At 35.5% G+C, this 26,947-nt stretch overlaps 1 protein-coding gene across 2 annotated transcripts in view; it reads left to right on the forward strand.

Annotated features, from left to right (window-relative positions):
* The first annotated feature begins 4,080 nt into the window (after nt 1-4,080).
* Nsun3 (NOP2/Sun RNA methyltransferase 3) overlaps nt 4,081-26,947 on the forward strand; it is a 56,589-nt gene continuing 33,722 nt past the window's right edge. The window contains exons 1-3 of one of the 2 annotated variants that reach the window (XM_026405272.2): nt 4,081-4,205; nt 5,040-5,149; nt 16,415-16,758. In XM_026405272.2, the coding sequence (XP_026261057.1) occupies nt 4,194-4,205; nt 5,040-5,149; nt 16,415-16,758 (466 nt within the window). In that variant the 5' untranslated portion in view covers nt 4,081-4,193. The remainder of the gene's footprint in view (nt 4,206-5,039; nt 5,150-16,414; nt 16,759-26,947) is intronic. The other variant, XM_026405273.2, reaches the window with a different exon arrangement.

Raw genomic sequence — 26,947 nt, forward strand, 5'->3', positions numbered from 1 at the left:
GTTGTAAAGAAATGATTCCAAAATATTTCTCAATTTAAAATTTACTTCTCTTGCACTCATAGGATTCTGTCTGTCATTTAGACAAACTGTTAGATATGTATTTTCAGTAAAGGAGTCCTAATTTTCACTTAACTGAAAGCATGCCTTTATATTAAGGTGAAAATAACACAAATAATAATTTCAATACAACCTGGATAAGACTATTGGGTTTGGTACCTGTACTGACAACAGACATATGCTGGTATCTAATAACAACATAAATAAGTATGCCTAAGTCAGTTTAATTTAACTATTTACTTTAAGAATTTTGCTTTGAAGCATCACATTTTATTCACATTTTTAACTTCATTGAACTTTTATTATGGTCACTTATTAATCAGAATGCATCAGCATGGCACAGATTCTTGGAGTTGGTACATGGATCTACCTAGCACCTGAATAAGAAAAAAGCATTCTACTTCAGATATAAAATTCATAACAATCTGAATTTGATAGGTGACTAAAATATGAGGAAAAGCATCACAGTAAGACAGCATGTAAATTTTGAAATGAATTTTATAGGAAAAAATTGCTTACATTTTTGTTCCTTTGTTATTGTAACATTTACTTTTATTCATTTTTAAAGCTAAACTCAAACTTTTGCTATATTTTTAATATCCATTTATTTGAGAGTAAAGATAGATTTTAAAAATTTTTATCCTACCAATGTTTACTGGTAGAATACAGTAATTGCTGACTCCATTTTGTAAAACTAAAAATGATTTTAAGATTAAAGTAGCGGGCTGGGAATGTGGCTCAGGCGGTAGCACGCTCGTCTGGCATGCGTGCGGCCCAGGTTCGATCCTCAGCACCACATACCAACAAAGATGTTGTGTCCGCCGAGAACTAAGAAATAAATATTAAAAATTCTCTCTCTCTCTCTCTCTCTCTCTCTCTCTCTCTCTCTCTCTCTCTCTCTCTCTCTCTCTTTAAAAAAAAAAGATTAAAGTAGCATAAAATGGAATTAATATTTCATATAGCTCCTTCATAAGATAGTTTTCTTAAAGCATTCTAAAATACTTTAAAACATATTTTGTAAATCCAGGTGGATTCTAATAATTAAATGCCTATTTTGTTATATGCTGCATTTTTATTCTTAAATCACCATTAATTATGACATTTTCACCCAATAAAATTAATTTATATTATATTCTGTTTTCTCTTGATTTTGGTGAATATAAGTGATTTTTTTGGATAATAAAATAAGTAAATGTTTTTCAAATATGATTATTGAAAGAGTTTAAATCAGTAGATTAAAATAATGGACTTTTTGTTATTTTACATGAAAACATTTTTCTCTGCAAGTTTTTATATATTTGAGATCTAATGTTATTTTTAAAAGTGGCTAAATAAAGTATCAAAGCACCTTATGATTCTAGATTATTCAAGCTACTAGCCCACAGATGTAATTTTACTTATTTAAAATAATTCCATGTGCTTTTCTTGGAAATTCTATATGTATATGGAATATTTTATATTACATATAATTGATGCCAAGTGTCAAGCTATGGATAGAAACTGCACTAGAGAAAAATGTTGCTAAAACAAAGTAGTGAAGTAATTTTTTAGAGTTATTAGTAGAATGTTTTCCTTAAACTTTTTAATGATTTTGGTAATTTTATTTTTATAATGGAAGCAAATTTATAATTTTGTATAAATTATTTAACTGCCATGTTTTCTTCTAGTTGAAAATCAAATGCTCTTTTAAACAACAAATGAAATTCTAGAATTTACTTAATATGTTAAATTCCTTGCACATAGCCTGGAAAAGGTCACCTGTTTAAAACACCTTTATATTTGCAGCTGCTTTTACTAAATGTTCCCTTACTATGACAACATTTTGATTTGGTACTATTTGATATGCCATGCTACTCATGGTATACTCATTCCAATTAAATCCATGATTCCAGGTGGCAAAATCTTTTCAAAAGTAAAACTGCTTTTATAAATAAAGATGTACATTATATATTTTATCACCCTTGTCTTAACATTGATTATTTAAGTTTTTGGGAAATACTGTCCAGCTGATCCAAAAAACAAATTCAAATATCTCAAAACCTAGATTAGAATATGGCATAGGTTATTAAAACAGCAATTATTCTTTAATTTTTTAGAAACCAAATAATAAAATGTCATTTAAAACATAGGAAGTAAAAAAAAATGAATTTCCTTTAAATAAACTGATCTGATTTTATTTAAAGAAAAAATTGGAAAAATAATCATTTGCTTCCTTATGGCTTAGATTGTAAATTCCTTTTGTTCACTGATGAGGAAACAGAATTTAGGAAGTGAATCAGTAGTCTCAAAACTTATATAATAGCATCCTATACATTTTTAATGTGCCTTTATGTTTGCTAGGGCTGCCATAAATACCACACACAGGGTGACTTCTTAAACAAGATAAATTTATTTTCTTACTGTTCTGTAGTAGGGAGATCAAGGTCCATGTTGTGGACAAGTTTCCTTTTTCCTAAGGCCTCTTGCCTGCCTTATAGGTAACAGCCAACTTGCTGTGTCCTCACATGGCCTTTTCTCAGTACTCTTGCCCCTAGTGTCTCTCACTTTGTCCAATTTTCCTCTTTTTATAACACCAGTAAGATTGGATTAGGATTCAGCCTTCCAACCTCATTTTAACTTAATCATCTTTTAAAAGGCCTCATCTCCAAATAGTTACATTCCAAAATATCAGTGATTAGAGCTTCAACATAAATTTTGAGGATACATATTCCAACCTTTATCAGTTACATACATTTCTGATGCACTATTTAAAATGCATTTTATTTATATATACCCCTCAAAAAGGAAATTATAAATATTAGATAAAACTTAATAAAAAGAGAAGTCATTATATTTACACCCCAGTTGCAGTGGATTGGCTGCTAGAGTTTATACACACCACTTTGAAGTCCTAAACTAATAAGAATCTTCAGTAGACATTGAAGATTCCTATAATTATGCTCTTTAGCATTGGTCACAGGCGTCTCTGTGTTTTTCTGCTTTACATTTTAAGTAAGTAAGGGTTTTCTTAATGTCAGATTGTTTTACTATAGTGCCTGTCCTCACCTCTATATTAATAGGAAGGACTGAAAGGTAAATGTGACTCCCCCAAACATCCAATAAAGGGTATTAACTTCTGAAAACTAAGTTTTAACAAACCTAAATTCTAATAGATGTATTTTTAGATTGCTGGGAAACTTGTTTAAATATATTGTTTAATATATGTAATATAATTTAAATATATTAAGCTTCAAATTGCGTTAGTTGTACTAATGGACTTACTGCTTATACTCAAAATAATAATTATTATTAAACATCAGAGACCACACTATTTTCTCCCTGATAAATTGCTGATTGTTGCTACAAGAGAATAATGAAAGAGTACACCAATGGAGTAAATAAACTGCTATTTCTATCAGAGTGGGTGTAATAACACCTTACTTGTAAACTCCATTCTTGCAAAAATGTGTGGCGAGTTTTGTATGGAGGATCACTTTGGTCCACAGGCATTTGATATCAGAACAAGATAACCACAATGATCATGATAGTGGTACTAATACAGAACAGCTCCGAACAAGTGGGCATTTATGTCGACTAGTCTCTGTGCTAAGCGCCTTACACGCGTATTTCAATTTAATCTTTTTACACGTCCTTTTCTAAAATGGAGAGTTTATTCGCATAGGTCATCCTGGGAAAAAACTATTTCACGAGTTAACGGAGTCATCAAATTTAATTCAGTAGTTAGCTTCGCCCCTAAGGATAAAAGTGTTTACAAAACATAACCCAACAGTGACAGATTCAGCCTTTATCGAGCCCACCCACAAAGACGGTTTAGCAGGATAAACTACTTCCTAAACACCAGTCGCCCAAGGTCTCTCCCACCGCCGGGTCACGCCCCTGGGCGTCAGCGCAGAACTCTTCCCCGCCCCAGCCAACCAAGCGCTGAGCAATTTCAGGTGTGCCTCTCGCGGGAGCTAACCTTGTTGGCGAGATTTTGAAAGTGCCCGCGATATGTGTAATATCGCGAGAATTTAAACGGGAACCGTGAGGACATTAAGGGTTTTGGCTAACCGGAATTCGGGCTGTTTTTTCATTTGGCTGGAAGCTTTTTCATTAGGAGTGTTGCTGACTCTTTTCTGTAAACTCCCTGCAGGATAATGCTGACTCGGGTGAGGCCCTTGAGCCCTGCTGGGCGCCTCTGGCTGAACCAGACTGTACACTACCAAGGAGGCGAGGGAGGGGGCCGGGATGTGGGAACTTCACCTTTGGCGGTCCCTTTGCGATATTCGGGTTTTTTGGTTCCTTGTCTAGAATCCTGGTAATATTCAGTGCGTTACTTTTGCACTTAAACATTCCCTGTTCGCTCCCAAGGTCCTCGGAGAGGACGTCCCTTCCGAGTAATCTGCAGACTTCTAATACTTGCTCACGTCAAGTTCCCAGCATAGTGTAACCTCCTATAGTGCTGAAACTGTCTTCTATGTCACTGCTGTATCCGGACGCCTAGACAGTGTTACATTTTACTTGGCCCTCTACGAATAAACGAAACAATTGCAGAGTTTCCAGAAAAAACAAAAGGGACATTTTTGTTCTTATTTTGGATTAATTCTAAGTGTACGGGAAAATTGCAATGAGTACAGAGTTTTTATGTACCTTTCACGAAGTTCCCCTTGATGCTAACATCTGTGATGGCTTTTAAAAACTAATTTTTTCCTTTAGACATAATTTGTTTAGCACAATTAGTTTCTGCTTTAACATTTGCTTCATGATTGGATTACAATTTCCTGGGGAAACACTCCTTTAGCATAAATAGGTAAATTTATCAGTAACACGGTTTACAACTCATATATTGTTATAAGTCATATATTGCTCCCCCTACAAGAACTAATAATTATCTAAAGATAAAGTGTTCTTATTTTTAGACAGTAAAAAAGATTGTGTTAATATCGAGGTTTAATAAATTTGTAGTATCTTTAATATGTGTCAGCAGCTTTTTCTTGTCTTAGTTGAAAGGAAAATCAGAGGGGAAGCTTGCAAAACAGATTTGCAAAGTTGTGTTGGATCATTTTGAAAAACAGTATTCCAAAGAACTTGAAGATTCCTGGAATACAGTGAGGTTAGTATAATTCATCTCTCGATACTTTATGATTGAGCAGTGGAAGTAAAATATGCAGAATACCTTTTTGGGTGAGGGATGAAGTGAAAATGAAAGATAAAGAAATTTAAACCTGATTGCACTCTCCCACTGGGACATAGAAAGGAAGAACCAAGAGGAAATAGATAATGAAAAGCAGTGAAAAAAAATTTTGTAGCAGTAGTAAGTAAAAATTAATATGCCCATATCTTGAACAATTGAATTGATCCAGGAAATAGGACTACCTACAAAATTAGTTATACTGTAACATAAGAACGTTAAAACTTTATAGTCAACACTGCTTTATCTCAGTAGTTTTATTTCTTCCCTGTTATGTCTGTGGTTAGCTCTGTTTTGAACATACATACACATGTGCATATATAAATACAAATTCTTTAAATGTATTATAAAAGCAAACATTTAATGCATAAAAGGAAATGAGAAAAATTGGTTTATATCTTTGCTGAGCTTTGCTGTTGACCAGGATGTTGTTCTATGGGTTGATTCTGAGTGCCTCATACTGTATATTTAATGCCCCAGGAATACAAAGAGTAAGATAGTCATTATGTTCCATTTGCATATAGTCTAGTGTTCTTAGGGGGAATGAGGTGAGAGGCATGGTTATAGCGATGTACACTGCTAATTTGGTAAGTATCATAATAAAAATAGACAGGAGTACCGTGTTTTATCTTTCAAAGCCTGAGAGTGCCAGTGAAAGCCTGAGAAAATGCCAAGTCTTGGTATCTTGGAGGAATTACTTTGGATTAAGGAACCAGACATTTTCAGCTGAGGGGAAAAGGGCAATAATAATAATAATAATTATTATTATTATTATTATTCAAGGTTGTGGATAATATCTGGAACTTGATTCAGGCAGTGGTTTCTCATGTTGTCTTATTTCACCTTTTCTTGAATTAATAAGTATATCTTCTTTACAAAGGACAGCTTTAAGCATTTTTTTAAACAAAGATTAAATCATGGCTAATGAGATAATAATCTAGCATTCTAATATAAGTTTTAAACAAATTAAGCTATTTAGGAATCAGTATAATATGAAAATGTAGTATATATTTGTTTTTATTTCAAAACTGGATTTCAAAATGTGTATTTCCGAGAATAAAGAATGACCAGTGAGGATTATAATCAATTCATTAGGCTTCTGGTATACAAAGGTAATCACATCTAATATGCAGACATCTTGCATGCTTATTATATGCCGGACAATACTGACGTAAGTAATCCTTAAACCTATGAGATTTTTTTTTTCATTCTTCATCTGATGGTACTGCAGAGTTTAAATAACATGTCCCAATTCACTCAGTTTAAGTAGTAGAATTGGGATTTGTGCTGAGGTTCTTGGACTCAAGACTTCCCTCTGCTAACCTTTAGTCTGCATTTCATACCTGGGATGTAATAGGCATACTTGGATGATTTAAAAAAAAAAAAAAGATTTTTAGAAGTCTTCTGTTGGCCGACTTTTAGTAATCTGGCTACTCGTTCCTTATAATGAGTTTTTTTCTCTTTAGTGTGTTCAGACAGACTTATAAATTATTATTTGACCCTAAACAACATGAGCAGTGAACCATAAACACATTTAATTAGCTGTGCCTTCTGCTTCATCTACCTTTTTGTTCAGTTTTCATGGTAAGTTAAGTTTTGCAAAAACATGGGCTAAATTTGCAGTAGACAAAATAAAGGTTTTCTCAGAAAGTAGTTTGAACATGGAAGATAGCACAGGGAATAAGAAGAGAATCACATATTTTTGTTTTATAATTGTTTATTTGCAAGAAATAATATTGTTCTTGTAGTCTATTTACATCCAGGGGGAAGTGGAATGCTTTTTTTCCTATCTAGAAAATAATTTACATAATATCTTTAGTTTCCTATAATAGTGGTAAAGATTTAGTATTTAATTTTACTGGTTTGTAATGACCTCTCCTGCCAAGTCCCTCTGAGAAGTTCTTTAAAGCTGAAGTTTACCCTGGTTCAGTTTTTGCTCTCTATGTTGCCTGCATATTCTCTTTCAAGGAAGTTGTCATATTCAGCAAACTCAAAAGCATGTTGTTTTTCTCTTCTAAACCTGTGTTATCTTTGTTACTTGCATATTCTATCTCAGTTGAAGACATTACTTTCAGTCCAGGTACCTCCTTTTTCCTCTACACCTTCAGTACCTTTGTAGTAAATAGTGAACCTTACTCAAAAGCAAGTCTGGCATTTCCACAGCCCTGGGGAGAAGTTCTCGAAATGTATCTGTTAAGAACATCTTTGTTTAGCTAGAATCTTGGGCCATACTTAATAGTCTTAACAATGTAATTTATATGAGTACAGACCATAGCTGTAAGCTCAGCCTCCAGAGGAGCTGGAGACTGAAAGCAGTGTGAGCAGTCAGCTATGCTTTAATTAAAACTGGACACCAGGGCTGGGGATGTGGCTTAGTGGTAGAGTGCTTACCTGGCATGCGTGAGACCCTGGGTTCTATCCCCAGCACCATACACACACACACACACACACACACACACACACACACACACACAAATTTAATAGGCAGTAGAAAACACAAAACAACATCAGAAATTGATATAAGGGCTTAGATGAGCATCTCTGTTTGGAAGTATTACTGTGCATATTGTTACACATTGTTGCCAGGAAAAAAGTTAGCCTTGTCCATGTTTCCAGTGCAGAGGATAACTAGAAGTTTCATGCTTTGAACTTTTGTGGACTCTGTACCTTCAGTCTTTTCCTATAACTGATTTTAATCTATATGCTTTTCGGTAAAAGATGGTAACTGTGAGTTTAAAAGCTTCCAGTGAGTTCTATATGCTCTTCTAATGAATAAACAAACTTAAGAATGGTCTTGGGGATCCCTGAAATTACAGTTTGTGTCAGAAATGAGAGTGGTCTTGGTGACTCCGTAACTATGTACTACCAAACACCATTACCCTTTCTCTGTCAAAATCTAAAATAGTTACCAAAGGTTGCTGCTTCCTCCTGAGAAATTTCTTAATTTGGACATCCTTTTCAACTCTACAGCTTCTATTTAATCAGGCCTTCATCATTTTTTACCTGGCATATTATAGCTGAGTCTCCCACTTATTTTAGCAACCACTTTTATGGTACTTTAGAAATAATTTCACTCTTAAGGTAGTTCTTTCCATTTTACACTCTTAAGGTAGTTCTTTCCATTTATAGATAGGCAAGATGAGGCATACAGAAGTTAAATAACTTGCTGAAGAATACACAATTCACTTTTAGAAGAGCTTATTCACTCTGCCATGCTGCTTCTCAGTATTGCCATATTATATTTTATCACTCCCAAGGTACACACCTTTGCTTCATCTCTCGCTGTAATGTTACATTTGAACCAAAAATTTTTTCACATCCAAGGAGCATAAGGAGGCTCCTTCATGATTTTGGTACTGGATATACTGTTCCTTCTAGTAGGAATGCCCTTCCTTTTCCTTCTGGTTAAGAATGTGATCCCATTTCAGCATCTTGTAGCACTTGACCTCAGGTTAAGTTATTAAACATCTCTATATTTCACTGTTTTCTTTTGAAAAACCTGAAAAAACAGTAACTATTTCATATAGTCACTTGAGACAGGAAATTTATGCACACACATGAACAAAATTCTCAGAATATTGAATGACATTAGTTTTATTATTAGAAATAATAATAAGCTCTCAATATATATTAACATTATTAACAACTTCATTAATCTTTCCCCTTTGTGTTTTCATTGCATTTAACTTGATATAACTTTTTTACTGCCAATACTTTATTGTTAAAAGTTTTCTAATTTGTATATTTTCCATGACAAGGTAAAAGCAATATCTTAGACAAGCAATCACTTATTCACAATTTAGTGAGGATTTATTTATGCCCCAAGCACTGCTGTGCACTTATGATACATAAATGCACTGTATATATATTCTGCCCCCAAATAGACTTATGAGGGAAGGATTAATTGGAAATCTTTATGAACTTTGAAAGTTTTATGTGCATTTTATTGAAAATTTAAAAAGCCCAAACATATCACTCTGGTATCAATGACTCATAGTTCACATATAAAAGGAAGGGGAAATTATATACCTAGTTAATATCACCAGAATTTGTGAAGAGGTTATAGAGGTGGATAGTTAGGGAAGAGAGAAAACAACTAGTATTCAGATTTCTATTTTGTTCTAGCTTTGTTTTACAAATACTTTCAACCTTAATTTTTTTCAAATCCTTACAGTAATTTTTAGCCCCTTTTAAATTCAGAAGTTAAAACAATTCATTGCTGGATGTTTCACACTTAGGACAGATCCAGGCCTGTGACTTAATAATCCCATGTTTTTTCTTCTACCATTTGTGCTGCGATGAGGGGTCTGGGTTCTCATCCTTGGAAGTGTATGCATTTCAGTTATATGGGGGACTTGTTATAGTCAGTATTTTTAGACTTTTGTCATCTTCACTGGAAATACAAATCCTCACCCATAATTTCCTTTCTGAGGTACTATGGATAACAAAACTGCCATAAATTGCCCTTGTATGAGAAATAAGGAAGAAACCTCACCAAACAAAAATAACATCATCAATTCATTATTAGAATTTCTTTTTTTTAAATATTTTTTTAGCTATACATGGACACAATATTTTGTTTGTTTTTAATGTGGTGCTAGGATCAAACCTAGTGCCTCACATGTGCAAGGCAAGCGCTCTGCCACTGAGTCACCACCCCAGCCTCATTATTAGAATTTCTGTAGAATAAAAATTAAATATACTTTGATGCATTTCCATAAATTAATTTATTTTCTGACCACACATTTAAAATGATCTTATGTGCACCCTCTAGTGGATAATAATAGCACTGAAATTAGGAGTTTCTATTTTTTAACAATGGAAATTTAAATTTTTTTCTATAATCTATAGGGTTATGCCAATTGTTCTTAGCCATTTCTAGATAAAATTCTTGTTCTCATTTTAAATTAGAAAGTTTGAGTGGAGAATAAAAGAAAAGTATAATGTCACAGAAAAGTTAAATGAAAAATAATACTATCAAATACTAAGCATTGTCCAAATGTACAATTTTCGAGATTTTAACCTAACAGATTTAATTTTTTAAATGTTTGACTTTTGTTAAAATAAAAATTATGCTTCATGTGTAGATAGAGCACATACTTCACATTCATGAGGCCCTAGGTAAAATTCCCAACACCAATAATAACAAAAGCAATTAGTTGAGTGGTCCATGTGTAAAATTCTAATTCTGTAAATTGACTCAGGGGGTTAGGCACTGGACATTTAGTCAGGGAGACAGAGAAAATAAAGTTGTGGTCCCCATATAAACCAGCTGGGGAAGTAGTTAATCAGGCAGTGTGACTTGGGCTAAAAGGCCTTAGTATAATTTCATTGACTTTCTCAAAGAGTAACTCTTGTGCCATAGTTTTACTTATAATATTTGTCTTTTAGTTATCTTTACTTAACATTTTCTTTTGTTCCTTAGAAATTTAAACATATGCTAATTTTATATCATCATCAATAAACAGATGTGCCTAGCATATTGTTGATGCACACTGTGTATTTAGAAAATTAATGTTTGTTAGCAAGAAGAAAATGCTGACTTACCACATTGGAGGTAAAACTAGCAGTGAAGCCTGATCCAGACTTTTGCAAGGGTCTGCAGGAATGAGCAAGTTATAGCAGTCAGCTTCCAAATTGCCAGTTTCCATGTGTCCTTTCAGAAAATTGCTCACCTCCCCTCTGTACTTAAGCAGGTATTCTCCTTTGTCAGCTTGCCTTTCTACAATTCTCCTTTCCTCATTTTCACAAAGAAAAACATACTTTCACCGTTCTGACTTTTATATTGCATTTCTCCAGGACACCAAACCTCCATGATGGGACTGGGGATGTTGCTCAATGGTAGTATGTTTGCCTACCATGTGCAAGACCTTGGGTTCCATCTCCAGCACCACAAAAAATAAACAACAAAAGACAACTCCATGTCATGTGTTTAGAAAGTTAGTGGCAAATTTTTCGACAAATCAGGTAGTTTCAAAGTTTTGCTTTCAACAAAAGTAAAGGAGTCCCAGTTCAGTTGTCAGCTAATGATTCATATAAAATATTTTTGATGATGGATCACTAAGTGATTTGGGGGTATAACTCAGGAAGAATTCAAAGTGGGAGACATTGCTATAGCAAAATATTTAATTCTCATGTACTTATATAAGTGAAGATTTTTCTCAACTCTTATAAGAATACAAAATAAGAATAAAACTATATTGAACTCTGACTTATCCTAGCAAGAAGTAATATTCATCTATAGGTATATGAAAACAAAAGCTCATTTCATTATAGTTCCTATTAATTTTTACTTCTTATGTTTAATAAGTATCAAAATTATAAGTTATTTTGGCCGATTTTATACTAATAATATTTTTGACAGCTGAATCCCAAAGTTATTTGAATACCACAGAGAAATTTAATATGTATGTGTCTGTGTGTTCCAAAAAAGTATGATACAGTGATTTAAAACAAAAGTTTTCATGCATAAAAATATATTAGGATAAAGTTACATGGAGAAGTGGAATGTAAATAAAAGGGAAAAATAAGAATATAAAACTTGTGCCTGTTAAAGAAGAGTTAGTGTATGAATTTTAAATGAACACAACCTGTGTAACTTACTCAATTTTCCCAAGTTTGGGCTATGAAGGGATTAGAAATAAGAAATGCAAGAAATAAAAGACTCAATTATAAGTAGATAGCGGGACTCAGTGGGCGAGTCAGTCATGGTAGGTTCTGACCTCTAACAATGATTGAGAGCCTCTGTGCTTTATTTTATAGGCAAGAACATCAAAGGGATTTATTGTGAGAAAAAACTTCAAGGTAAACAAGTGAAGCTGTGGGGAAAATAGCCTAATTGGAGGCTTATCAACTTGCTCAGTATTTCTTCCTCCTCCCTGGCATTTAGGGCTTCAAGGCTATTTAGTCACACTGATATCTCTTCCACCTCCAAACAGCTGCATTAGAACCTGGGGCTGTTTGAACCAATAAATTAATTCCATGGAACACAGACTCCTCTTTGAGCAGGATGTCAGCAGGTTACTGAGCTAATCATTGGGAATCACTGAGAATTCTCAGAAGAGCAACACCTTTGCCTTGAGATGGCTCAGAGAAATCCATAATTCAGTCATAGCTCCCATCACTAATAGTTATCAAAATCACTCTAATGTTTAGGTTCCACAGACATATATTTTTGACATTTTCATGTTTTCGGTGTGGGTAATCCAACCTAGTGCCTCCTATACATTCTGCAAGTACTGAACTGATGAGCTACACATCCCTAGCTCACTGGATACATTTTAAAAGGTGGCATAAGTATAGTGGTAGAGCACTTGTTTAGCATGTGAGAAGCCCTGGGTTCAATCCCCAGCACCATATATCCCTACAAAATAGTGGTTTAATTTGTATTTTAAAATGTTGGTTATTTTTTCAATATATAGAATTTGCACCCATAAGCATATGGTGAAGTGTTTTATGTCAACTGTGTATAGTTTTTCAAAATCAGTTGATGACTGTACTAACAAAATATTTTTAGATCACTGATCTTGTGGGTCCCAAATCTGCTGGCTGCCGATGTACTTGATCTTCTAACTTTGGAGATCAGTAAATAGAGCAGCTTCAGACTCCACAATCAGGAATCTTAAGAAAAGCTGTGGCATGTAGTACCTGACTGCTGTCTTCTAGAGTCTTCTAATGCTACTTTGCTATACATAAAAACTTTGGGGTAGAGTAGTGTTGGGGCAGGCCCAAAATGATTATCTATTTAGGTTCCCTCACTGAGTCTTCTGGTAGGCTTTGTTATGTTTTTTTTTTTTTTTTTTTGTATGTGTAACCACGGCGAAGAATCTGGTCAGTATGTAGTAAGGTCATTAATACTGTTTCAATGTAAGTACTCAAGGTCATAAATACTTCCTTGTGAGCATATGCCCACTGATATAACCTGTTGGTAGTGTCCCTTCTTTCTTTGGCCTGCATATTGAAGGGCCTATGGAAAAAACCCAGGAGGCTAAATGGAACTGGCTGGTGGCAGTCTAGAGAGGCTGTTACCAACCTCCAAATAAAAGATGACCAATATTCCCACCATGTATCACATCTTCTCTCAACTTCTGGATCCCCATATATTGTTTCCCGGGCCTGAGCCTCAACCTCTGCCTGCCAAGTAGTAACTGCTCTTCCAGATTCAGGTTAGTAGCCCACCTAGGACAAGCATGACAGGGTGAGTCTGTATTATGCGGCGATAGAGGTAGGACCACAGCAAGTGGGTGCGTGGAGAGCTGTGAGACCCATTTTAACACAGATGTGTGCTTTCTCAGGCATAGGAAGCACCATCCTGGATAGCTTCTGTAGTCTTTCATTGAGATGGTCCTGAGACAGCTGGTGCTAGGGGCAGGTTGTAGTAAGCTATTCCCATTGTTGTAGACAATAGGTCGAATTCAAGGAGCTCAAGGCTTTTATTCAAGCCAGCTTGATTTTATATCATATTTCTGCTTGCTAACAACACCACTTGGGTAAGTAGCCTTATCACTGAAAGTCTCAATATTGTGATGGTTATTTGAGGTAAAATTGCAAAATGTACATTTAAGTATCTGATCAATAACTTTGATTAATAATATGATCAGGGCAAAGTGGAGCAGATGAATTGGATGTTAGGTGAAAAGACTTCCTTGGAGATAAAGTTCCCTGAGGAGAGAACAGGTAGATGAGGGAGGAAGGATCATAGGTGGAGGGAACAGTATATACTGAGTTTGGTAAAAGCTAAAGAATCTTGTTCCAAAAAGCTAAAATAGTTCTGTTGGTGTAAGTCATCAGGGATCAGAATTTTGTTTTAGTCAAGGCTTAGTTTTGTCATGAATGAGGATAATTTTTGAAAATTTTACTTCACTGCCATAGTACAGTTTTAAAATCTGACCAACTTCTCCTATCTTCTAGTGACTTCGCATCATTCACAACATAAAATTTAAAAATGCTATCCCATGCTACTTGGTCCATATAATTTTCTGCCATATTAGGCTTCTGATTCCCCAAATGCACTATTCTCTGTCATACCTATGTTGTTGTATTGCCCTGCAACTTTCTTTCTCATTTCTTCCAATTAATGTACTAGATAATATACAAAAGTCAATAGTGTTTCTAAACCAACAGTCCTCTTAATATGTTCAAAAGGAAATATTCAGAATTAATAACTTTTACTTTTATCTGAAATAAAATGTGAATAAGTGAAGAAATTTTGTTCAGGGTTGGAAAGATTAAATACTAAATGCAACTTACCCAAGGTTGTGTTGCTAGCAAGCAGAAATATGATATAAAATCAAGCTGGCTTGAATAAAGCCTAACGTGTTAATTCTCTCCAAATCTAATGCATTTAATGTAATCCTAGTCAAAGTTACTATTAACTGAACAATTGATTTTAAAATTATATTGAAAGAATATATATCCATGAGTTGATTTGAACGTTTTGAAGAAAAAAGAATAATAAATAGAGATTTGCCTTATCTGATATTAATCAGTTAAGAGTGTCCCGCCTTTTGTTAGCTAAGAGGTAGGCGCATGACTTAAGCCAAGTCATTCCAATCTGTATACATTAAATTGGTTCTGACTATTTCTCTGTTACAAGTGATTCAGACTGGGTATATTTTCATCCAGCATGAAGGGTAAGATTAAGGATGGACTTTAATAAGATTTACAACAGTTATATTCACAGATATCCTTTTGGATTCTATTTTAAAGCAGTAGTTACCCAACTGTGATTCTGAGGATCAAGGGCATCAGTTTTACCCAAACACTTGTTAGAAATGCAAATTTGTTAGAAATGGAGATTTCAGGTCTTGTCTCAGACCTACTGAATCCAGGTTGGGCTCAGTGGTCTTTTTTTTTTTTAAATCAAACTCTTGGTGCACAGTGAACTTTGCAAATCCCTTTCTTAAGTAGGAGATGGTCATCTTCCAAAACAGCTGAAACAGATATGCCAGGATTCAGTTGTATACCATCCATGACAAATACGAGGCACTGAAAATAGAAAGCAGTTCCATATAAAAGGCCTACATTGAAATTCACCTGGCATGCTTGAGTCGCAGGTGTTAGATTTCAATCCAACCATTCCTCATATAGTCAACTCCAGGGTGAGTAGCAGCTGGAATTTATTTAATTGACCATGTTTAATGAGGCTCCCAAATAACTCAGAAAGGTCATCTAGTAAATTAATTATTTATTGTTATATCATCTATCAGTTGATGTGAGATTGTGATTGTCAAGAGATCTACTTGTTGGGCCAAATACAAATTCAAGAAAGTAAAGATACTGGGGGAAAAGCTTGCACCATCAGTCCGTGAGTGAATTTTAAATCATCTTTGGATCTGAATCTTCTGAGCCACTCATCACCTCATTAACTCCATTCCTGTAGAGTTCACTGCAATTAGGTTTTCACACCTTTTATCCTAATCATATAAAACTTTAATACTAATTTCTTTAAACATATTTTTTGATGGTACCTTTCCCTTCAATATTAACAATCTCTTGTTTTAAATTTTGTCTCTAAGTGAAACACTTTCTTGTGCACGTAGTGATAGTCAGAAATCTATTTTGACTAAATGCAAAATAGATTTTTTACTATCATTGCCTGTAAAGGCAGGCCATATTTTTTTGGCAAGATATTCTGTAGGGAAAGTTAAAACTATACTTCCCTTGTGTAGAACTTAAGGGGGGCACAAAAAACTCAGTATTGTATTTTTTTTTCTTTTTCTTTTTTTTTTTTTTTTTTTTTTTTTTTTTTTTTTTTTAGAGAGAGAGTGAGAGAGGGGAGAGAGAGAGAGAGAGAGAATTTTTAATATTTATTTTTTAGTTCTCGGCGGACACAACATCTTTGCTGGGATGTGGTGCTGAGGATCGAACCCGGGCCGCACGCATGCCAGGCGAGCGCGCCACCGCTTGAGCCACATCCCCAGCCCTCAGTATTGTATTTTAATGATCAAAATTAATTAAAAAAAAAAAGCTACAGTAAAAATAAAAACTTTAAATAAAGATAGGTTCATAATATGAGCTGATGGAATCATATCAGGTCTTTATGAGGCAAAAGGAAAAGCCAGAAAGACTGATCCTGTCTCTGAAAATCAGAGATAAGTATAAACTTAGAACAATGGTCACCCCATTGATAATATAAAATGGTATTTATGTGTTTCATATTAACAATCTTTTGTTTTCTGTTTCTAGGGATGTATTGATATCTCCATCATTGTGGCAATATGCTGTCCTCCTCAACCGATTCAATTATCCTTTTGAACTGGAAATGGATTTATATTTGAAGGGCTATCACCAACTCTTTCAAGGATCTTTACCCTATTGTCCTAAATCACTAAAGTGTTACCTCAGCAGAACTACAGACCGTTTGCCTTCAGAAAGACACCAGTTTGGTAACCTGAAAAAATACTATCTCCTGAATGCTGCTTCTCTTCTCCCAGTACTAGCTCTGGAATTACGGGATGGGGAGAAGGCTCTAGATCTATGTGCTGCTCCTGGAGGCAAATCATTAGCACTGCTACAATGTGCTTGGCCAGGTAGTGTGCTTTTATTTCCTTGATTAACAATTGTTTCATATCTGTATGTTAAAAAAATTATTTGAAAGTATATGGGAAGAAATGTAAGATTGAGTTTGCAAACGTAAGAAACTTGAAAACCACTGTAGACAAGACTGGAAACATTAGCTGAATGATGCAGTGTAAATAACACTCTTTCCAGCTTCCTAACCCTAACAGATAATTGGAAACAAAATTTTAACATTTTTTGAACACAAATCTACCAGGTATGAATATGAGTGCTATTAGCCAGTGACACAGGCTTTTTAAAATTTTGTTGTTTACTTTTTCTTTTTTTTTTTTTTGTGCTAAGTAGGTGCTCTACTACTGTACTTGAAAATCTTGTATTAAAATCACTTCATACATTTCTGCAACAAAACATGTACATTTAAAATTATTTTACTGTACCTGTCCAACAGAAATATAATATTTTTTTTTAGTCAGCTTTTTTACTGCTATGACCAAAAGATCTGACAAGAACACTTTTAGAGAGGGAAAAGTTTATTTGGTGCACACAGTTTCAGAGGTCTCAGTTCATGGACTTCCAACTTTATTGCTCTGTGACCAAGATGAGGCAGAATATCAAGGTAAAAGGATGCAAAGGAGAAAAACAGTTTAGGGCATAATAATCCAGAAGCAGAGAGAGCTCCACTCACCAGGAACAAAATATATACCCTGAAGGCATACCCCCAGTGGTCTATATCCTCTAGCCATACCCTACATGTATATAGTCACCACCCAGTTAAATCCTCCCAAGTGGATTAATGCACTGATTAAAGGTTCTCATAACCTACTCATTTCACATCTGAATTTTCTTGTATTTATATAAGAGTTTTGGGGGAATACCACATATCCAAACCATAACAATTATGGAATACATATTAATTTAAAATATTTAAATAGTCATCAGGAAAATATAGAAACAGGTGAAATTAATTAAATGTTATTCAAAGTTGTATATCAACATATGATCAAAATAAAAATGTTTACTGAGGTATTTTACATTCTTATTTTTTACAAGTCTTTGAAATTGGTTATTTTACAGAGAGCACATTTCTGTTTGAACTAACTACATTTCAAGTGCTCATAGCCACATGTGGCAAGTATGGGCCAAAGCAATAAGTTCTTTTGAAATGACTTCATCACTACTATTATTACTAGTGCAAAAGTGATACACAGTTTTATAAATACTGATCAGCAAGTCCACATTTATTATGTTCTTCTTCCTTTTTCTTTTTTTTTTTTCCTTTTGTGATGCTGGGGATTGAACCCAGAGCCTCACACATGCTAGGCAAACTCTCTACCACTGAGCCAGATCTCCATCAGTTAATGTTTTCCTAATGAAATAGATGATACTTTAAAAAAATGAATTCAGATTCCCTGGATAAATATTACTTATTGCTGGATAAGATAGAGTTCAGCATCAGTTCTGTTTGAGTTTTATTTGAAGATTTTATTTTTATATATGTAAATATTGTATTTCACACAGAAATGGTGGGAATGTATTATAGTGTTTTCATTGGTACTTTAAATTCCTGAATTATGGTCCCAAATCACATACAGGTCTCTCATTAAGCATTATTTTGATGATATATTGAATGAGCACTGTTTAAATCCATTTTTCATTTTGTAAAATGTGAAGTATTGAAGCCAGTTTGATTGTATATACACACATACATATGTATAACATATATGTATATTATATATAAGTATATTTTATATATGTGTGTGTGTATATTATGTGTGTATATATATATATACTTATATATACACATATATATATGTATATATATGTATTCATTTATATTTTCTGGAGGTATCTAAACCCTGGTACAATTTGCTTTATGATTTTGGATGAATGGGAACCTTACTTTTTCATTTGTAAAACTGGTGAATTGCCATGTGAAAGGAGAGTCCCCACTGGAGGATTTTTTTTCTCCTTTAGGAAGTTGATCTGAAAACTGATTCTTTTGAAATTATTCTAGTCTCCTTGTTCCTTAGAAAACTGGCATGTATACCCCAGGGCATGCATATTCCAATTTGAAGACTGCCAGTGTATTTCTTCCTTTGAGATCACTCCCTGTTAAAATATATTTTAATAAGGATCCAGCTGTACGTGGCATTGGTTCAAATCTATCTTGTCACAGCAGAAGTGATATCTCTGGAAGTGGGTCCAAGGGTTTCTCAGAGATATGGAGGAACTTGACTCAGGGCCAGAAGGATCCTTGTCTTATGTGTTGGAGAAGAACTGCAGCACATGCCAGTCAATATAGACAGTATTTATTTAGGAAAGCAAAGAATACACATTTAAGAGAGAAGTCAGGCCATCTTTGAAAGTGAGAAGTATACTTTGGGGTTCCCAACTCTCCACTTAAAAGAAAATTGGTGAGGTGTGGTTATGGGGAAATCTGTAAGGATAGTATCTTTTTAGTTATCTTAAGGTGGTTTGTAGTAATTTGGTCATTCTCAGAATTATTAGACTGACATGACCTTCATTATCTGATCAATGGATAATACTGTAAAGCCTCCTAAATTTCAGGTTCCTCAAAATGCATCTCTCTCTCTCTCTTTCTCTGCCTTAACTATTTATTGGTCATTAGTTAACAATGCACAAGGTAGATTTAAGACTTCCCAGAAATGTGGCGGTGACAGACCTGGAAAAGCATATGAATATTTAAGATTATATTTTGATAGACCTAATATGATCTTTTCTTAAAATTGGGAGTCATCTCGCCACAAAGCCATGAAAAGATAATTTCGGCTTTACTATAAATTACTGCAAATTCTGAACCTGCTTGGAATGCCTTCCCGTGCCTTGAACTCACCCATGCCTGGTTCTCTGACCAGATAGCAGCCCTCTCTGAAACTTTAGTGACGCCTCATAAATATTGGCCTTCCCTGGTCAGATAACGACCTTCTCTGAGGCTCTAATGGTCCTCATAAATTCTGATGTTGGGGCCAGCAAAAAAATGTAAACTACCATTAGTGTGATGCTTGTCAGAGTTCTGTTATCTGTAACCCCCTTTTGTGTAACTTTCTGGGCTGGAAAGCTGGGCTGCAGGAAAGCTGAGGTGCTGTCTTGTTCCCGCCATTTTGGGAGGGAGAGGCAGGCCGGCCGGTCGAAATAATAAGTTTGCTTTAATTTGATTTTAATTGGAATCAGTGGTCTTTTCTTGCTTTCTGGTCTAACAATTTACTTATACTTTCTTTATGTTTGCTTTCTACCTTTTTTTTTAATTCTTTTATCTCATATTAACTGTATATTTAACAGAAAATACTGAGTGTTTTAGAGTTCTGGTTAAAGTTCTGTTACTAAAACTTGCTATATTTTAGTGTAAGAAATCACAATAGACAAGATTGTTTTATACATTACCTTATTTTTATGATTTGGAACAAAATTTTATGGAATTGTTACTGGTGGTATTCTGGGGAATCCAGGAGATTACATTTTGATTTTTGACTACTATGTTCTTATGAGAAGATTTTAAGCAAGACATGAAATGTATTACAACAGCAAATTTTATTAGGAAAGAAAGGAAAAAACCCTCAAGGGAAAGGATTAGTCATCTCAAAGAGGAGAGCAAGATTGCTCTCCCTTTATTCCCTAGTCTACTTGGGGGTCTTAGGAAAGTTTCTAGAGTGTTCCACCCAGGTGCCACCTCTTAACTTTTGATTGACAGATTGCATCAGATTATTGAGTCCTTTGCCGGGTTTCAGTTCTCGAAACTAAAAGGCTCAGGGGTCACTCCAGATAAACTGGGCTAACTGGGCTAACTGGGCTGCACGAAATAACCACACAAGAGACACAAATACCTTTTTCTTTGGGGTCACTGTGACGGCTCCTCTGACCTTAAGGGTCCACAGAAAGGGCTCCTCTGACCTTAAGGGTCCACAGAAAGAGCGAGCAAGAGCACTCGCTGACCCATTTTATTGAGGAGAAGTTATTTAAATGAGGCAAGGGGTCAGGTTTCAGGGGGCTGAGTATCTTCATGATGTTCACTGTCAGCAGATTGATTGACACCTGAGTAGGCCACACCCAAGGGCACAATAAGAGAATGGGACACACACAAGGCACTTCCATGGAAGATTCTATCCTAAACAGGGCAAAGGGTTATATTACAAAGGAACAGGTGAGCGTAGCTTCACCCTTGGGGCTGTAGCAAGACACTCATGCACGAGACACCAACCCTTGCACCCAAGAAGGGTGAGAAAAGTTCTGCCACATTTCTGCAACTGAGCGCCTCAGCACCCAGCCAGGGAGTGTAACTCAGTCATGTGTAAGGTTGGCCTCCCACAGTCCTTACTGCACATGATTTTACCCACAGATACCCAAGAGAAACCCAGGGGGATGGAGAATTTTACTATTATAATGAAATTAAAATAGCATGTTAAAGATCTAAAGGCAGCTCTTAATCACTTTGACCAAGTGTTATTGGAACTTGTTTGTACAGATTTTATGGTTGTTGGGCTTTGTTTTTAAGTATCTTATCTTCCTAAGTCTTGGAATCTTTGTTCTATGTAAAGATCACAATAGTTCACTTTCAAGGTAAATTGTGTTTTTCTTATGGAAAGAATCTTTGGATGATCATTCTTCTACCCAGAGAGAAAAGCAATGAGGAGAAGGGTTGTTTGCAAGTAAGGTAACATAACCTACTGATTTAATCCAGAGCAGGGCCAGAATGACCTTGAGTAAATTGCTTTATAAAGTATAGGCTTAGTCTATGGAATTGTCCCCTTAATTTCAAGTTTCTACTACTCATGTCCTTCTGCTACCTATAAGAATCACATATTATATGGAGTATTTGTTTTTACTTCCATTCCATGTTCTTTGGCAATATTTTTATATTGACTGTTATAAGGTTATCCTTATGAATTCTGAATACAGAATTTTTAATATTATAAAAGAGGGAAGAGAAACTTGAAATTTGAAGAGAGTATTTTAATTTTGAATTTTCCTCATTAGTAGGATATAAATATTTTACATATTTGTGTTAGTGAAGTTGATTTGATTAGGAACCCAAAGGCAAACTGGTATATCCTAGGTGTTTGAAGTGGGGAAGAATCTTCCTGTTTTTATACCAAGTGAACTGTAGGCAGTGTTCCAAGTAAAGAAGCTTTTCATGTAAGTTCACTAATGATAGTGGTTCACTAAAAAGTACAGATGTCTTCATGCTCATGCTTAAAGCCCAAATTAGGTTAACCATAGTGCTGGAATTTGGAATGCAGAAGCAATGCTAATCAAAGCTTTCATATGCAAAACTTTAAATGTTGGCTGTACTAGGTGTGCAGTTTACACACCAAAGTTTTTTTTAGATTAGTACTGGTCATTATTCTTGAAAAAGAGGCTTACAACTTTGAACAATTAAAAAGCTTATATTTTAGGCCAGTTGAAAAAATGAGTCCACTTTTCTGTTGGTCCAGCTGCTCCAACCTGTTAGCACAGTGATGAACTGACCATTGTTTTGTTTTGTGATCCCAGCCTCTGTAGTGCTCTGCTTTTTTAATAGAAAAGAGGTAACCAGCTATGATTCTAAACAGGAAAGCATTAACATATGAACTGTCCTTGGTGGAATAGGATGGTCAGCTTTCTTGCTGAGGGCTGTGTCCCTCCTGGAGTGAAATTCTCCTCACTGTCAGTGATATCTGACCTCTGGTTAGCCTTTCCTAGTAGAGAAAATCAGAAGGACTCCTTTCTTTGTTGAATTTCTTTTGCTGTCCTTCCTGCTCCTTCATATCTCTATTTTTTTTTTTTTTTGCACATTCTACTGGTACCACTTTGTACTTCTTCCTCTGCTAACTCCTTTTCTTCAAGTTTTACCTCAGGAATCAACTTCCCCAAAAAGCCATCTTTGTGTTCCCTGCATTAGGTGTATCCTCCTTGGAGTAGTAATAAAAAGAATGACCATTTTAGTCATTGTGCCATGAACTATGTTATTCACATTTCATAAATTATGCTTTTCAAATATGCTTTGATAAGCAAACAACTTATATCTCTGTATAAACATCTTCTAAAGTCTTAGGGCTTAGAACCACAATGTGATTGTGCCCTATATACTATCTCACAATTCTACAATGCTGTGAGTTGGTGATTATGAGCCCTAAATTATAGATGAAACAGAGACAAAAGTTAACTGTTAATTGTCTAAGGTAATTGGCAAAGCCCAGGTCTGAATCCAAGGTTTCACCATTGTGGTATTGACTATTTCAGGGTTTCCCAGTGACATTCCACTGCTGACTGTAGTTAAGTGTAGGAAGGGGTTCTTATTTATCTTTATGTCTCCAGCAACTAACTCTGTACCTAGTTCATAATAAGTACTTGGTAAATCAGAACCTTAAAGTGGTTGTACTCTCAAAAGTATTCTAATTTAATATCAATAAGTTAATAAATGTAATATTGCCATATGTTCTTTTATGAATTTATACTATTGTTTCCATGTACAGAGAAACTTATCACTAGCCTTTTTAGCACTTTTAGTATTCCAGTTTTTACACTGAGAGGAAAATGGGAATCAGTCATAATTACCAGAGCATAATTGACAGAACTAGAAATAAGGCAGGATTTTTTTTCTCTTAAGTTAGATATACAAAAATAAATGAATGAAGCTACCCATTTCACTTCCTTTATGTGATCCAAAGGCTGCCATGTACAGAAACTAAAGCCTCAGTAATGTTTTCAGGAATTTTTTACTTTCTTTCCTGGTTAAATGAAATTTTGACATAAATTGAAATTGTCTCAATGTAATTAATATATATTAATATATATACATGTGGAAACATGCCACTTGACACTTTGTTTTTAGAAGTTCAACCAACCTAAGACCATTTAAAATAAAATATACATTTAAGCAAAATAATAATGTAGCATTAAGCTATATTTCAGCTGGGAACTATTTTAAAATGCTGAATTGAGAATCTTAACTAAAGCTAAAGTTATTACTTATGCTGCTCTGGTTTTTTACTTGTGATTAAAATATTTTTACTATAATTCCATGTTTCAAAAATTAGGTCAGTTATATATCGTGTGCATGTACTATGTGTAAAGCATTGGACGGTAGATGGAAAGGTAAGGGATGTAGCAATGATTAGGGCTTCTGTTTCCATTGGTATGACAGACTAGCAACCCTAATCAGCCCTCCCTCAAAAAGCAACTTTATAAGTATAAAATACATCAACTATGTATTTTGAAATAACCTGTCTCCTAGCCTACTGATTATTTTTCTTCTATTCTGCTAGTGATACCTTCCATCACAGGATTTCTGTTCAATTTCTTTAAAATTCAATTTGTTAAGATTCTTTGTTACAGCACTGAATGATTTTATTGTTTTATTGAAGTTCATTGAATTCTAAGAGTTCACAGATACTGATTAATATATGGTCAGTTTCTGGTGCCTTATTTTATCAGATAAATGAGACCATGATTCTCTGAAAGTTTTTGACATTTGTTAGCATATAATGTAGTCTCTGTGTTAGAGGATTAGGTGTTTATTCTAGTTTTCATAATCTGGCTTTCTTTGGGCCTGCCCCCCTAAAAATTAAAAGCAGTCTGCTTATTTTCTCTGTGGACCTTTCTGCAGTTTCATCACTAGATGGCATTCTAAGTCCAGGTTTGCTACAAGTTGTTGCTATTTCAAGGCTAGAGGGGTCCCCAAGCCTACTTTTGCCCCATATCCACAGTAGGTATTTGGCTAAATGAACTGGAAGAGTGACTAAATAGGAAAGTATGCAAGCCTCCATCTGGGACTGGGGTAGACCCAGATGCTTCATTTAGTCACAAGCCTGAGATCAGATACTGCAGGATTCTTCTGGGTTCTGGCATCATCACAGAAGGACTGGCTCTAGGATCTTATGCAACAACTTGAATGCCTGCCTCTCTCTTCTTGCCCAAAGTGGACAGTTGCTCTTTGTGTTATACTGTCGGGGAGGAATGGAGTGGGGAGTCCCATGGCATCAACACTGAAACACTGAGTCATACTCTGAGCTCGCCAAGACCAATATAGCACAGGTACCTATACTAGTATAGTCTGTCTGCCAAGACTTTACCCCCAGGCATAGGTAATGCTGACTGAAATAGAAGTCTCATACACTATTGTTATGCTTGAATTTGGGACCCCCAAAAGACCACCAGAGACCAAGATCGATGTAAACAGCAAAGAGATGTTTATGGCTAGCTAGCTCAGTCCTCCGCGCGCACACAGCAACTGGTGATGCCGAGAGACCCCGAGCCCAAGGTTTGCAGCAGTTTTATACGCTCTTTGGAGAAGGCAGGGACCCCCACATACATCATAGCATCTCTTAGCAAGTCATCACACACCGCGGGAAAATCAAATAACAACTCTAAAACATGATTAGCACATTTACTAGTGGGAACAGGTTGGGTAGGGGTGATTGGTTACTACAAGAGGGGGATTCATTTGAACTGATTGGTTTAAGCCAAGAGGGGTATTTGTGCTGAACTACCTGGTTTCCCAACACCATAAACTACTGGGAGGGTCATCTGGCATCCCAGGTATTTCCCTGTCTCATGCTGATTGGTGGCTGCTAGGGGGTTGCTATGGGTCTCCACCTAGCCTGACTGAGTCAGGGACACCTGGTGCAGGAGATCTCTCCTGTTATTTGTAGATAAACAACCTTGCAGGGTGGGAATGTGCCTAGGAGTGCTCTGTGGGTCTTTTCAAGGACAAAGGTCATGTCCTTTCCTTCGACAGGCTTTGCTCTGAGGTAGAGGCTGGTTTTTCACTATGGTACCAGAACAGTTACAGATACTCCATTCTAAGGCACTGCTTGAGAACAGGGACCATTAGACTCTACCCAGTGTTAGGCATCATCAGCCTGGCACTAAATTCCAAGGCAGTCCTATGCTCACTTTCCTGTTTTACTCACCAATGGAATGAGTGTTGCTCCTTGCTATGCTGACCAAGTTTGGGGGAAGGGTGGTAAAGATAATTTCCTTACTTGCTCAGGCTGTGCTAAGCTGTTCACACTTGAGTCTCACAGCTGTAAAGACCAGTACTGACTCAAGAATGTATACCAGACCTATACAGAATTTGGCAGTGATGCATGCTGAAATACAAGTCTGTCCTACCAGAGTATAGGTCTTCACTTGATGTCAGGCAGGTGTAGAAGCTTCATCTACAAGTTGTAGACTGAGAACATGGACTTCAGGCTCCATCATGGCAGTCTTTGCTCTGAGCTCCAGTGCAAGTCTAAGCTCACTTTCCTGCCCAGTTCCCCAGTTGGCAGAGTATTGCTTCTCACTCTGCTGCCCCATGTTGGCAGAAAAATAGTGGAGGCAATCAGCTACCTGGCTAAGGTATATCTAGAGGCTTAGTCTGTAAGTACTGCCTGTGGACAGGAACTATGGGACTCTATGAGGCACTGGATTTCAGAATAGTGGTCCTGGTTTCAAGTCTAAGGTCTCGCTTAATTCCTTCTCACTCCCCCAAGTGGGCAGTGTCTCTTTCTGTGCCATACTGCTTGGTGTTGTGGGAGTGGTGACATGGGTTATTCTTTCCTGACTTCTTATTTGCATCTTTTATTCTTATTTTTATACTAAAACCAGACATTGTATTCTCTCACCTGCCTTCCTTAGTTCTTGTGAGGTAGTTTGATCTGTGGATAGCTGTGGTGTCTCAGGGAGGAGAGGATCAATGAGCATCTTAGCCACCATCTTGTTCTCAATGTCTATTGTACTTAATCATAACAGCCACTCTATAAGATACTTAGATAATCCCCATTCTCAGACAAAGAAACCGAAACTCTTGAAGAGCTAAGTAACTTCCCTAAAATTTCCAAACTCAAAATAATTTGTCTTCCTCGTTATAGAGTCTATAACATTTTTCCCACATACTATGTTATTTTCCTGCATTTAAAATAATAGCTTGTACCATGGATGAATACATATCTATCCAATATTAAAATATATTGTTTATTCTTGACAGCTAGTACTTTGCTGTAAGAACGGTGTCTGAAGTATTGTTGTATAGCTCATCTTTAGGAATTCATAATTCTCTAGATTTTCACCCTACCCCAAAATTAGACTTGATTGAATAAATATTAGAACTTCTGAAAGGGTATATAGGTATGACTATTATAGTGTACGTGTATGTATTTCTGTTTTTAAAGTACAAGATAATTATAATTTTTACCTCTGAGCCCAGTTTCTATATAATTA

Source organism: Urocitellus parryii, chromosome 2 (assembly GCF_045843805.1).
Source record: "Urocitellus parryii isolate mUroPar1 chromosome 2, mUroPar1.hap1, whole genome shotgun sequence".
Taxonomy (NCBI): Eukaryota; Metazoa; Chordata; class Mammalia; order Rodentia; family Sciuridae; genus Urocitellus; species Urocitellus parryii.